We start from the raw sequence: 15129 nt of genomic DNA on the forward strand, positions 1-15129 counted from the left end.
TAGAAATGAAAATAGACCAGAAATACAACTGAAACACACTTGGCCTAATACCTTTTGACAAGTATTATCAACCAATTAACTATCCATTCTACCAACTATGTCCACTGCTAAAGTTTCATTTCATACTTTCATGCTGCAAGCTTTCATGCCATTGGCAAAGAGTTCACAGAATAAATTATCATTCCAATAACCAGAATAAGGACAACAATAACAAAAGGTATAGGCCCCTATTTACACGTAAGGGAACAAATTTCTCTCCATATATCCATATCCTTAGGGATGGTCTTAAACTGAAACAAGGAAAATCAATCAGGGACATTTTATAAAAGGCTGTAACTTTTAGTAATGATTGAAGCTTCTTTAAAATTCTTAAGATAAATAACGTATGTTATTCAATAGATCTCTCTTATTCACAATATTGACTAGATCTCCACTATCAGAACTTGTGTGTGTGTGTGTGTGTGTGTGTGTGTGTACGAGACAGAGAGAGAGAGAGAGAGAGAGAGAATGCATCTGTGAGCATGGGATTGGTGGGGACAGAGGGAAAGAAAGAGAGATAATTTTAAGGAGGCTCCATACACAGCACAGAGCCTGATGCAAGGCTGGACCTCATGACCCCAAGATCATGACCTCAGTCAAAATCAAGAGTTGGACACTTAACCGATTGAGCCTCCCTGACACACCCCTCTACTATCAGAACTCAAACTGAACCTCTAGTTCTAGCCATAATGGAGTAGCAGGTATTGGTCTTACCTTAAATAATAAAACCAGACAAAACATATAAAACAACTGTTTTCAGATACTGGACAGCAGATAAGGTCAATTTCATCTGAAATATAAAGGCTCTAAATATATATGCACCTAGTAACAGAGCTTTAAAAAGCAACTACTAAAAGAATGGAAAGGAGAAACAGACAAATCTATAAATATAGGTGAAGATTTCAATATTTCCCCATGAGCAACTGATAAAACAAGTAGACTAAAAAACAGTAAAGATATGAGGCCTAAATATACTATTAACCAACTTGACCTAATTGTCATTTATAAAACAGTACACCCAACACTTCAGCAAAATATATATATATTTTCAAGAATAATTCTTTTTAAGGGAACCAACTGATCCACCCAGGGGTCCCTCAAACAACACATTTCTAAATAAATCATAAGGGAAATTGGGAAATATTTTTAACTGATTGAAATAATACCACTTAAATTTGTGGCTTGCAGTTAAAAGGGAAATGTAAAGCTTTGAATGATATTAGAAAAGATGAAAAGTCTCAGGTCATTGACCTCAGCTTCACCTTCAGGAGCTAGAAAAATAAGAATAAATGGAAAGACTTCTTCCTCTATTCATAACACTTCTAACACTAGCAGGACTTAACTCAGGTTAAGGACTCAGCCTAAGACTATGCCCCTCTTCAGACTCCAGTCACAAGTTTGGACCTCCTCTTGTCACCAAACTGGCTATAAAGCAGGAGCTCCCACAACTTCCTTCTTGGGTCTTATAATTTGCTAGAATGGCTCACAGAACTCAGGCAAGTGCTTTCCTTGCTATTATCAGTTTTTATATAGGATATAACGCAGAGAAAGCCAAATGAAAGAAATGCATAGAGCAAAGTATATGGGAAGGAGAGCAGAGTTCCCATGCTTTCTCTGGGTGCATCATCTTCACAAGATCTCAATGTATTCACAACTAGAAAGCTCTCCAAACCAACTGTTCAGGGTTTTCATGGAGGTTCCATGATATAGACACGATTGATTAAATCATTGGCCACTGGTGATGAACTCTATCTCTAGCCCTTCTCCTCTTCCAAGAGGTCAGAGCTGAAAATTCTAATCCTCCTGTCACACAGACAGTTCCTCTGGGAACCAGCCCCCTTCCTCTAAGAGTCACACCTCATTAACATAAACTCAGGTGTAGCTGAAAGGGGCTTCATTATCATAAACTTAGGAATGGTGGCACCTGGCTGGTTCAATCCATAGAGCATGAGACTCCTAATCTTGGAGTTATAAATTTGAGCTCCTACATTAGGTGTAGAGATTACTTAAAAATAAATAAGTAAATAAATAAACTCAAGTATGGTTGTAAGGAACTTATTAGGAATAACAAAAGATGCTCTTCTCATCCCCATTAGTTAGGAAATTATAAGGGTTTTGGGAACTATGTGCCAGGAACAGGTGATGAAGACCAAATATACATATTTCTTGTATCACAATGTCACAATTGAACAGAGGGAAAAAAAAAACAACAAAGTTCAATAAATCATAAATCAATAGAATAGGAAAAAAACAATAGAAATAATCAATGAAACCCAAAGCTAGTTCTTTGAAAAAAATATTAAAATTGATAAACCTATATATAGCTAGAGTTACCAAGAAAAAAAAGAAAACACAAATCACCAATACAAGAAATGATAAAGATGACATCACCATAGATCTTCCCAACTGTAAAATAACCACAGAAAAATGATAATCCACGTTATGCCAAAAAAATCAGCAACTTTGATGAAATGAACAAATCCTTTGAAAAAGCCAAATTACCAAAACTGATATAAAGAGAAATAACAGATGTGGGTATCTCCATATTTATTAAATAAATTTAAGGAAATTGAATTTGTACATTACAATATTTTCACAAAGAAAATTCCAGGCCTCATTGGCTTCTGTGGAGATTTCCAACAAACATTTAAGGAGAATATAAAATCAGTCCTTCACAAATTCTTTCAGAAACAGGATGAGGGAACACTTCCTAACTCATTTATAAAGCAACTCATTTATAAAACCAAACAAAGACAATATAAGAAAAAAAAAATGGACTAAAATCCTTCATTAACGTAAGTGCAGGGACACCTGGGTGGCTCAGTGGTTGAGCCTTTGGTTCAGGGTATGATCCCGTGGGTCCGGGTTAGAGTCCTGCATCGGGGTCCTTGCAGGGAGCCTGCTTCTTCCTCTGCCTGTGTCTCTGTCTCTCTCATGAATATATAAATAAAATCTTTAAAAAAAAAACACATAAGTGCCAAAATACATAATAAAACATTAACCAATCAAATCCAATACAAAACATAAAAAGGATCAAGTGAAATTTAATCCTAGGAATGTAGGATTGATTTAACATTCAAATTATCAGTATAATTCACATTAACAGAATAAAGGGGGAAAATCATATGAACATCTCAGTTGATGTGGGGAAAGTCGTTTAACAAAATTTAACATCTGTTCATGGTAAGGACACTGAGCAAAGAGAAACAGAAGGAACCTTCCTCAATGTTATAAAGGTCATCTACATAATATCTACAACTCACATCATACTTAATGGGAAAAAAACGGAATGTTTTCTCTTTACTATAGGAAAAAAGTCATGGATGTCCACTCTCACTACTTCTGTTCAACATTATCACATGTCCTAGTCAGTACAAGTCAAGAAAAAGTAATAAAAGGCATAAACATTGGGAAGGAAGAAGTAAAATTATTTTTATCTGCAGATGTTATGATTACTTATGTGGGAAATCCTAAGGAACATGCAAAATAGGAAGGAAGAAAGGAATGAAAAAACAAGGGAAGAAAACCTACTAGAACCAATAAGTGAATTTTTGCAAAGTCTCAGAATACAAAATCAATATGGAAAAACAAATTGTACTTCTGTGTATTAGCAAAACTAGCTGGAAGATGATATTAAAAAATAATACCATTTATAATGCATCAAAAAACAAAACACATGGAAATAAATTTAATGACTACTGTATGACTGCTACAAAATATTATAGACAGAAGTTAAAGAAGATCTAAATAAATAGGGAGTTTACACCATGCTCATGTATTGGGAGACTTAATATTATCAAGATACCAATTTTCCTCAAATTGATGTAGACATTTAACACAACCCCAATTAAAATCCAAGTAGGCATTTTTGAGAAATTGAATCCTTTGATATTGATGTAGGATCAACAAATATATAAATGCAATAGGTAAAAGGCAGACATACCGGTTGAATCTACCACAAGGATCAACTTTTCAGTTCCTTGGAGGAGATTAGTTGCTAAAAGTAACAGGAATTCTGTTAGAAAGGTATATTATGTATAAAAACCTCAGGTATGAATTCCAATCAGCCTTAAAATGAGATGAAAAGAGCCTACAATATTGTAATAAAGAAATTATGTTTTCCCTTGTTCTTCATGTTTATTTAGTAAATACAAATCAGGTAGATCCCTGGTAAAACACCAGATAATCCCATTTTATTGTATGTTGTGTTTTTGTTTTGTTTATTTTTAGAATAGGACAATCAAGAATTTTGGTAGTGTGCCTCCTCTGGGTTTTATACAATCTATTTTGTGGAACAGAAAAAGTCTGTACCACATAAAAGCCACTATCAGAACTAGGAACTTGGAAGAGTGCTGGGAGTTGTTTAAAAGAATAAAAGAATTCTCAACTAAATGGAATTTAATAAAAATAAAACAAAACAAAAAGAATAAAAGAATTTAACATTTGAATAACATAACTTTCACATATTTTATAAATACTATAAATGATGTTATAGCTGAGAACATATTTTTAATCATCTAAGGGTAAGAACAGGCTTTAAAGCAACCGATCAGATATTTCATTAAGAACTCCCTTCAGGAAGCCTGAGAGTTCCAGGAAATAAAAGACAATAAAGGTTATGTGACCAGCAGAGGGCAGAGATCAGTATAAGTACAGTGTGTGTCATATGACAGTATGTGTTACCTACTCAGTAATCATGGCAAGTAAAGAAGTAGCAGAGACAGGAGATGACTCCACAATTCTAAACCAACAGAATTCTTAAAAGAAAAAAGTGAATGGTTTGCTAACAAAACAAAGTTGGAAGATGCTAATGCAAGGCGCATGGCTGTCTTGATAGCCCGTTACATTTCTATTGTATATAAAAGAAGACTTGACAATTTGTATTTTTAAGATTTAAAAGAAAAAACACTACCAGAAAAAAAATCTGTTCCTCTTCAAATTCTTCCCCTTAAAATGGCCATCTCCACCCTAAAATCAGAAACCAAGCCAATAAGAACCAGCAATAAGAACTAAAATATACGCTGCCAAAACCTTGACTGTAATAATGTTAAATCATATGTAACAATATATTCTATGTAAACTATTAATTGATAAACATGCTGCTCAAGCCAAAATATTTGCTTCAATGCTTTCCTCCATTTCTGTCCTTTTAAACGACCTTCATGATATGTTTAAATGTTGTTTTAGAATGTTCTGCATGGAACCAAGTCTGTATTTCATGCTTATCAAGTATAATTGTTTGTTCAGAAATGTTTGGTGTTCCCAAACATTGGGATCTCACTTTATTATACAATTAGAAACTTTTCCTTCTATAAAGTTCTAAACCAAAGCTAAGAATGACCATTTATCATACATGACTAAGAAAATAGATCATCAAATAAAATTATATGATTTAATGTAAGCTGCAGTTTTATTTTGATGTACCAGTCAGGCAATTTTTGTCAACTAGTGTTCAAATTAAGAAAACATGAATAATTTAAATATTAATAAATTTAAAATCAAATAGGTGAATATACACATAACTACAAAGTGTTTTTGATGTATCTGTAGAATTCTCTAGTCAGCATTTTTTGCGTATGTAATATTAATAAAAAGGATTTTTTTAACCATACAATGATTCTGGGATTCCCTGAATTTTCAGATGCTGCATTTTCTACTCTACATCTGGCAGGTTCTTCTTCCTTTCAGTTTGTGCATTTCCTGTATTCTAAAAAGTAAATAGAAACAGGACCTTAATTGAGGAAATGGTGAGTCTTTGGCTAAGGAAATAATAGCCACAGATAAGCACTTGTACTTTGCACCTGGGGTTTATTTTATATGGGAGACTATTTAGTAAAGTATTCCCCACGATCATCATGAAACAGAATTGAAGGTGACTCTTGCATGGACTCTTTCCTCTCTTGCCTCACTTCATCAGCAGTAATTTAGGGTTTCTCTTAGATCATATTGTCCATTCAATGTGCGTATACACTAATTGAGCATACATTTAAGATGCCTGAAAGAGTTGAAGATACAACTCGAAGCACTTGGATCTGAGTAGGTAATTCAAAAACAACTCAGTGGCACAGCCAATAGAACAAAAAAGTTGATATTTCCTATCTCACACTTTTAAAAACATGTCATGTTCCCTTGTGCTCAAAAATAACAAACTACCAACTCAAAATTTAGGACATTTTCTTAATCCTGACACTGATGTATTAAAAATGTCTGGACCAGCCTTACATGCAATTTCACCAGCTTGTCAGAACTGCGTATGAATAGGCAACACGAAGAATCTATGGCTATCTTTGATGACTACTACTCTCATAGCCTTATTTCAAGGTCACTTTAAAAAGGTCATCTTTTAAGCAGTTCTACACCACATGAGCAAGACAGGATTTTCCCTTCCAATTTATTAATGTAGGTTGTTTAATGAAAAAAAACTGTCTGGAGAGCTCCTTTCTTCCTGCATTGGAATATATAAATTTAGCTCCAGAAGCTCTCAGATGACAGTAGGATAAACACATGCAAGCACATACTAGGAGCTTAATACACAGATTAGGAGCCTCAATGAGTCAATCACTCAAAATATGTGCAAAGGGTATGCTGCTCAACATGCTGGGACATCAGTAAGTTGCTCAAGCTTAAAAATTTAAAGCGACCTTATTATTTTCTATAATGAACTAAAAGTTGACCATTAATGACTTTCTTGTTCTGGAAATTTCTTTCCTACAAAGTGGCCTGTGGAGTTCTTAACAAGTTCTAAGCCATAAGCTCTAAGGCATTAAGCATCACTATGCTAATCTTGCTATCTGGTATATGCTAGTTAGCATACCAGATATGCTAATGGTATCTGCTAACTCTTTAATCCAATGACATAGAGATGGAATAGACTTAGTGAAAATGCCTCTTTATATGGTTTTAAAGTTTCTCTATTTTTTTCTAATTTCTCCAAATTTCCTTAATAAGCATGTTCTAATTTTATTATGAATAAAAATATAATTAATTTTATTTATAAAATAAGAAACTGATATAATGAAATTGATGACCTTACAGATGTGTAGAATAGAAGGCCATCTATATGCTTTAATTAAGTGGGAGCTGAGCACAATCCCCTTTCCTTAAAAGAAGGTCTTTAGAAAGTATGCATTTGGATACTGAGATTTTCAAGTATTTCCAATAAAATTCAAGACTCTGGTTGGTGGGGGTTGGGACATTCCAACACAGTTATCTGAAAGATGGCTGAGAACAAATCTTTGTGAAGATAGAACAGTAGGTGGACAGCAGAGATAAACTGAAAACAGGAAGAAAGGGGCTAAAGATAAATACCTATGGTCTTGTGGACAGCATAACTCTGTTCACACCATTATTTGTTTCCTCTGCCCGATCATATGTAATACACATAATATTTTCCCTGGGTACTATATACTCTAATCATTCAACATTCCAATGAGGGCTGGTATTAACTGCTCTCCAAAAAATAACTTTTAAAAACTCTTACTAATATGCCATTTTAAGAGAAAACAGGTGTTTCTCATGTTCAAAGACTACATCACTTTGTATTTTTATATAACTTTCCAATAGTGATAACTAAATTTACACACCAAGTCAAGGGTTCCAAATTGCACTCCATAGTAAAACTATAAACAAAAAAGTTTTACCTCTTGTTTTTCTTGATTTTGATCCACATTAAGTAAAGTTGGTATTTTAGATGAATCTGTTTTCCTTGATTCCCTCTTCAGCACTTTTATCTGTTTAACTTTTACAAAAATATATACAACAACAACAACTTGTTATTCCTACCTTGAAATTTTACTTTCCTTTTCAAGAGGTTCAAATAGAAATTCCGATATCCACTAAAGTCAGTTTCTCAGTTTATTATAAAGGAACTGAATAAATCATTATTTGTAATGTAAAATATGCCAATCATAAATTATCTGTTTTATAACTTTATAAATAGTCTACCAGGTATTAAAAGAAGATATTTTTTTTAATTCTGCAAATAACTGGTAAGTGGATCAGATAATTCCTCTTGAACTGTACAAATACTATTTCCTTGCTATTATATTAACTTTTCACAAGGTGTCACTGTTCTTCAAAGAAACAAAACATTTACTCTGCAAAAAAAGGAGTTTCATTTTAAGAGCTCAGTACATGTTATAAAGCTTAATCTACTACATCTTTGGATACCTGAAGCGCATACATCATTCTTGCTATTATCTGGGCAAAAATCATAGGGAAACAAAAGAAATTGATTTACTCCAGGTCATACACCGAACCAAAACCACTTTCTGCAAACACTGTTCTAACATTTCAACAATAATGAGCTAATAAAAAAATCCGCCTTTTAAAGTTTCCCTAATAATTCTTTAAAAATTCTCTCCTTCAGGTCTCCTTATTTGACTATGAGGGAAAAATTCTCCTCAGCTGAAAATATTTTTCAAAGCAATTTGCTATCTTCTATCTAAATCATATCATAAATGTAAGTTGTCTTATTAAAAAAAAGATCTTGTAAATTTGTAAAGCTTGCCAACAAATATGTACCTTCCATTCCTTTCACCTCCTTGGGCTGTATTGTGAAAGGCAGTTCTGGGAAATGGAATTCCTTCCTGTCAGATCTGGAAAAATTCAGCTTTCTTTTGTGTCCATTTGCCATTTGGTAACTTTGACCTGTTCGCTCATTAAATACACTTTTCTCCATTTGGCTCTAAACAAACAAACAAGAGTTAATATGAAAAAATATGTGTAACTTATTTGAATGACAAGCCCAAAACTGCTAGCCATTTGGGAGGTAATAAGATAGTCACAAAACATCTATCTTTGCAGAGTTATTTTAATAATTAAGAAATAGAATACCATTTAAACACATAAACATCAAATTCCAATAAAAGTTTCAAAAAGCAAACTTTTAAAAATATGTTGGATATTCTGAGAATAATAATGTTGATCAGGAAAACCACAATCTTAACTTTTAATATGTAATCCTATTCATTGTACCCTGATTTTGGACAAATTGCTTCAGTTCATTTTATTTATTTTTCTATTTACAAAACCATGTACTCTGGACACAAGGAGAATCCAGCATTCTAGAATACCTTTAGTATTACCTATTTTTTTTAAAGATTTTATTTATTTATTCATGAGAGACAAAAAGAGAGAGACAGAAGCAGAGACACAGGTAGAGAAAGAACAGGCTCCATGCAGGGAGCCTAATGTGGGACTGGATCCCTGGTCTCCAGGATCACACCCTGGGCTGAAGGTGGCACTAAACCACTGAGCCACCTGGGCTGCCCATGTTACCTATTTTTTACCTATTTTTGGTCATTTGGTAACAGATAATGAAAATTCTCCTAAATTAATAAACATTCTGCTACAATGCAATGTGTAGTATCCCTCTATGTGGATATATATTAATGTGCTTAATAAGTCACTTGCTCTTAGATATATTTGTATTGTTCTCAATTTTTATTATTATAAATAACATTATGTATCAATTTTGAATAAGCTACTTCCCTATGTAAAAAATGAGAGAATGAACGACACTGATTACATTTTTCTAGTGAAAAGTTTGATGTATCTATTTATCAATTCCCTTTAATCTATAAAATAAGATATTAAAAACTTTTTTGGGGGAGTGAAAGACCCAAAAGTCTTCTGACTTTTTTTAAGATTCTATTCATTTTTTTTTTTTTTAAGTAATCTCTATATCCAACATCGGGCTCAAACTCACAATCCTGAGATCAAGAGTTGCATGTTCTTCTGACTGAGCCAGCCAGGTGCCCCAAGTTTTATAACTTTTAAAGGTTAAAATATTAACTTTTTAAAAAGATTTTATTTAATTATATATTTATGTATTCATGAGAGACAGAGAGAGAGAGAAGCATAGACATAAGCAGAGGGAAAAGTAGGTTCCATGCAGGAAGCCCAATGTGAGACTTGATCCTGGCACTCTGGGATCATGCCCCGAGCCAAAGGCACGCGCTCAACCGCTAAGCCACCCAGGTGTCCCGAAAATCTTAACTTTTTTGGTGCAAGTCAGACATTAAATCCAGAAATCAAATTATAAGAAGTTAACTAAAATTGTGAAAGCACTAAGGAAACAATGGCCTATTTTCACTTCAGGAAAAACAAAAATGCTAAAAGCACATTAAAAAAATTTTTTTAAATTTTATTTTAGAGAGAGTGAGAGCAGGGAGGGGGGTAGGGACAGAAAAAGAGAGAAAGAATCTCAAACAGGCTTCACACTCAGTGCAGAGCCCCATGCATGGCTTGCTATTATGACCCTGAGATCATGACCTGAGCTGAAATCAAGAGTCGAACACTTAATCAATTGAGCCACCTAGGCACTCCTAAAAGCACATTTAAAAAAAAAAATTTTTTTAAGATTTTATTTATTTATTCACGAGAGACACACACACACATACAGAGGCAGAGACACAGGCAGAAGGAGAACAGGCTCCATGCAGGGAGCCCGACATGGGACTCGATCCTGGGTCTCCAGGATCACATCCTGGGCCGAAGGCAGGCGCTAAACCGCTGAGCCACCCAGGGATCCCAAAGCACATTTTTTTAAATGCAGAAGCCCCAAAGATAGAAAGAAGGATTTGGTGGGGGAAGGAGTCAAGGATAATGTTGAGGGAAGCCATGTTTTAACAACTAGCTTCTTGCCTTACTTGAATGGGACGTGCATCCTCTTGCCTGTAATTAGACATAACCTGTCCAATAGATTGTGAAGAGGTACGTCTCTTTTTTGCTCTTTCAGTCAACCTATTATTTAAAAATTAACACAAAGTTATTAGAACTCCCTCAGAAGTACTTCCGTTTGGGCTTCAATAATGAGGAAGTTGTATCATGGTAGTCTAAAGTTTGAACAGTGAGTGCCAAAATGCAATTGTGAGTGTGTAACTGCTAATTGCTCTAAGTAGGCAAAAACAGAGCAAAGAACAACTTGCTTATGCTTGCTGTCCTACTTGGGCCCTTGTCTCTATTCTAAATCTGTATCTATTCCACTCTCTCTTTCTCTCTCTCTCTAATTTATTTTATTTTATTTATTTATTCATGAGAGACACAGAGAGAGAGAGAGGCAGAGACACAGGCAGAGGGAGAAGCAGGCCCCATGCAGGGAGCCTCATGTGGGATTGAATCCCGGGACTCCAGGACCATGCCCTGAGCCCAACCGCTGAGCCACTCAGGTGTCCCTCTAATTTTTTAAGTAGTCTCCACACCCAATATGGGGCTTGAATTCACAGCTCTGAGATTAAGAGTAGTATGCTCTACCAACTGAGCCAGCCAGGTGCCTCTAAATCTGGCTCTCCTAAATATTGGGTTTCTGAATTTCTGAGCTTGCTGTCCAAGGCCGTTGACAACCATGGTTATTACAACCATGGTGTTGGAATCATCTCAAAAACAAATGGGTTCTTGCTGTCTGTAATCTGCTGTACCTCTGAACTAACAGAAATGTCTACTTGCCCATCTCTGCAGGCCTCTCAGCTTCACAACTTATAGCCCAAATCAGTGTGCTATAAGTATTAGTTTAGTATTAGTTTGGGATACTGAACATAGTCTCCTTCCTCATCTAGATTCACAGTAGTTTCCCTAAATTTAGGACTGGCCGTGATGCCCTGCTAGATAGACCTTTGCTATATAACACACTGCCCTTGATTAAGCAGACTTGTGGTAACAGTCTTCCAATCTGTATCAGTAGCTAAAACCACAACTGGCCCAATATGTTGTTTTACCCCCCAAATATTTGATCTTTATTTTTTTTTCCAAATATTTGATCTTTAAAAGCTACTTGAGTATAAAAGATTATTTTCAACTATTCTTTCTCCATTTAGAAAATTTGCTGATACAGACAAAATGCTTACTTTGTTATACTAAGGCACATCAATGCCAGAACTTAGGTCATATCACCTTTTTCCTCTTCAGATGGGAAGAAATTATTCCAAGAGTCTTTTCTTTCTATGAGGTTTTTCCAAAAGGCATTAGTGAAAAATTAAACATTCTTGTGTAGCATTCTTAAGAAACAGTTCTTAAGCATTAAGAAACAGCATTAAGAAATGCTTCTTGTGTAGCATTTTTAAGAAACAGTAATGGCCCATTATATGATTATAATTTCAATATATCTTCAAATTCAGTTTATATCAGACACTATGAACTTGATTCTTTGAAATACCATTATATGGGAGCATTGTATAACTTGGGTCTATTTCCTTCTATTTTCTGTTATAACTCACCTTGAATTTGGATGGGAAAGATTTGAATTGGGATTTGAAGCCATCAAATTACTGCTAGTTAGATTGATGGGTGGCATCATCATACTACCTCCAGCATGTGGATCATCTTTCATGCCATTAGAATTAGTGCTGGGATTGACAGGGCTTGGTAGTGATTCACTGATTACAGGTTTTGTATCTTGAGACATAGAATGAGCATTTTCAACGGCATCCTGTTGACAATGTCTACCTTCACACTCTATCTTGTTTGGTTCTAAGATATCTCCTTTTCCTCCTTTGACTTTAATAACTCTGACTTTGATCTCCTTGGGTTTTTTCTCTCTCTCCATTTCCTGGAATAGAAACATCCAAAATTTGAGTCAGAAGGATAGTCATTTTGGGCAGCCCAGGTGGCTCAGCAGTTTAGCACTGCCTTCAGCCCAGGGCATGATCCTGGAGACCCAGGATCCAGTCCCACAACGGGCTCCCTGCATGGAGCCTGCTTCTCCCTCTGCCTGTGTCTTTGCCTCTCTCTCTGTGTGTGTCTCTCATGAATAAATAAATAAAATCTTAAAAAAAAAAAAAGGATAGTCATTTTTATCATTACAGTGCTAACTAAAATAACGTTATACTGGCTAAAAAGAAAACAGTTTTTACCTTTCCCAAAACTGGAGTACTTAGCAGTGTATTGGTATAAGTTGTTTTTCTTTCATCTTTCATAAGCTCGTTCTCTTTAGAATTCTCTTTTGGCTTTATGAATGAATTGACTTTTGCTTCTTGCAGTAACTTAGCTCTCAGTTCTGGTATGAATCTGATAAAACAATATCCACCAATATTCTTTTTTATTTATGTAAAGTATTTTATCTTTAAAGGATCATTTAATCAATTAATTTACATATCAGCTAAACATAAATTCTCAATAATGCATGTCAAGAAATGGTACAATACTTAATACAGATTGCTTACTGGTAAAGACACAGCTTCCAAAAACTTTGCCATGGGAATTTACTAGATAAAAATTTTACAAAATAGGTTTATATGAATTACATTCCTCTTGTAATGCAAACTTTACTTAGTAAAAGTATTATTTTTAATTTTGATAAATATGTTATTCTTTCAAGGAAAACTCAGGCCATTTTGTCTTTTTTGTGTTTTTTTTTAAAGTAGTAATACTTTTTTTTTTTTTTAAAGTAGTAATACTTAAAAGATGAACCAATTAGTTTCTGAAATTTATTCTAGAGAAATATTTTTAGTATAAAATGTAAGAGAATGCATCAATATTGAAGGGAGATTGTTTTGGTTTTGGTTTGAATTGTTTTAAGTTATTTATTTTTTAATAGAAAATCCATTCACATGGCTCAAAATTCAAAAGGCTGTATTGAAAAGTCTCCTTCCTACCCTGCTCCTGACTTGCACAGTTCCCTTTCCTGAAATAGACTGACTTATCCATTTGGGGAAATTTTATCATATCATATTGTATTGTATTGTACTGTATTGTATGTAAGCTCTACACCCAGTATGGGGCTTAAATTCACCATCCTGAGATTAAGAGTCACATGCTCTACTGACCAATACAGCCAGGTGTCCCCTAGTTTGCGGAAATTTTAAAATATCATTACACGAGTGAATTCTTCCCCAGTTTAGCCCAATCTTGCCAGAGCTGTGCAGGGCACATGTCAAAGTAAAGTGTAGTGTGAAGAGATGAAGAAAATAACCAGTGTGATTTATCTGGCTGAATGAGAACCTATCATAATTCTGTCAAAACTCCCTTGTATTGCAGAAGGTTCTGTGAAAGAGAGAGGCCTCTTATTAAAGGAAAAGGTCTTCCCCCAAACAATTTCTGAGGATTCAATCACTGTAATTCAAGAACTTTCACCCCAACATACTAAAATCCTAGTACCTAAGTACCCAAAAGAAATCAACTTGGTCTACATAGAACTGATATAAGCAACTTTTTAATTCAATAACTGGCATTTTTTTCATCAATGGCACTTTCAATATATCTTTTCATCTTTTGTTTCATATCAAAATTATTTTGTCTTATGTTAAAATTCTTAAAGTGACTGCAGTTCTAAATATCGGGGCCAGGCGGGAAGGGAAACTCCTCAAGATGGCAGATACGCCAAAATGGCTGAGGTTCCTGTCACCACCTCCACTTGGGATGCCAATGGACCAATGACCTACTGACCGCTTGAGCAGACCCTTACACGTCTCCTTTGGACTTCCCCAACCGAACCCAATGCCCTTCAAACCCCAGAGGAGGAAGTCACCTTTGACTGGTCGAATTGCAATCCTTCCTTTGCATAGTGAGGGTCACTCTGACTGGTTGGATTGCAATCCTTCCTTTGCATATGAGCCAACCAATAGGAAACCGTTCTGCCTTACAACGTTATGTAAACCCCCTACCACCTTGTCTTGGCGCGACTTCCCCGACTCACTCTCTTTCCCGCGTGAGTCGTGGAACCTCGCCCGAGGGTGCCTGCAATAAAATCTGTTCTTGGACTCTCGCTTGCCTTGGCGGTCTCATTTCCATCTATTTACTAAAAAACTTAACACTAAATACTTTAAAGGATTCTCTTTTCTGTGCATTTTTCTATTTTAGTCTGTCTTCAATGGTTGTTCCGGAACTTTTCTGTGCCTAATCTTAAGTCCATCACATTTTTATTGGCAAACTGAATTTAAATATTTAAATTTAAATATTTTTTTGAAAAGTCCATCACATTTTAAATGATGTCCATCTTTTCTGACCTCACATTCAAAGCCCAACTGAATGACTCTGCAATTAAAGAAAACTCTTTTCTATTTCTTTCAAAGCCCAAATAGAAAATGGTGTTTTTTAGAAATATAGCTGATTTTAGGCAAAATACATTAAAAGCCCTGATGTCCATCAATGGAT

General features: G+C 34.9%; 1 protein-coding gene across 28 annotated transcripts in view; it reads right to left on the reverse strand.

Annotated features, from left to right (window-relative positions):
• Positions 1 to 15129, reverse strand: part of CDKL3 (cyclin dependent kinase like 3) — a 107925-nt gene that overhangs the window by 46114 nt on the left and 46682 nt on the right. For 18 of the 28 annotated variants that reach the window (XR_013387669.1, XR_013387667.1, XR_013387670.1 and 15 more), the window contains 6 exons: positions 12891 to 13044; positions 12255 to 12586; positions 10692 to 10785; positions 8563 to 8725; positions 7680 to 7777; positions 4952 to 5007 (listed from right to left, as the gene is read on the reverse strand). Coding sequence is in view for 21 of the 28 variants with exons in the window: in XM_077911687.1 (XP_077767813.1) it covers positions 4952 to 5007; positions 7680 to 7777; positions 8563 to 8725; positions 10692 to 10785; positions 12255 to 12586; positions 12891 to 13044 (897 nt within the window). In the remaining 7 variants the exon portion in view is untranslated. Of the gene's footprint in view, positions 1 to 2569; positions 2993 to 4947; positions 5008 to 5651; positions 5747 to 7679; positions 7778 to 8562; positions 8726 to 10691; positions 10786 to 12254; positions 12587 to 12890; positions 13045 to 15129 lie in introns of those variants that run through there. The other 10 variants (XR_013387671.1, XR_013387668.1, XR_013387672.1 and 7 more) reach the window with 5 other exon arrangements.

Source organism: Canis aureus, chromosome 10 (genome assembly GCF_053574225.1).
Source record: "Canis aureus isolate CA01 chromosome 10, VMU_Caureus_v.1.0, whole genome shotgun sequence".
Lineage (NCBI taxonomy): Eukaryota > Metazoa > Chordata > Mammalia > Carnivora > Canidae > Canis > Canis aureus.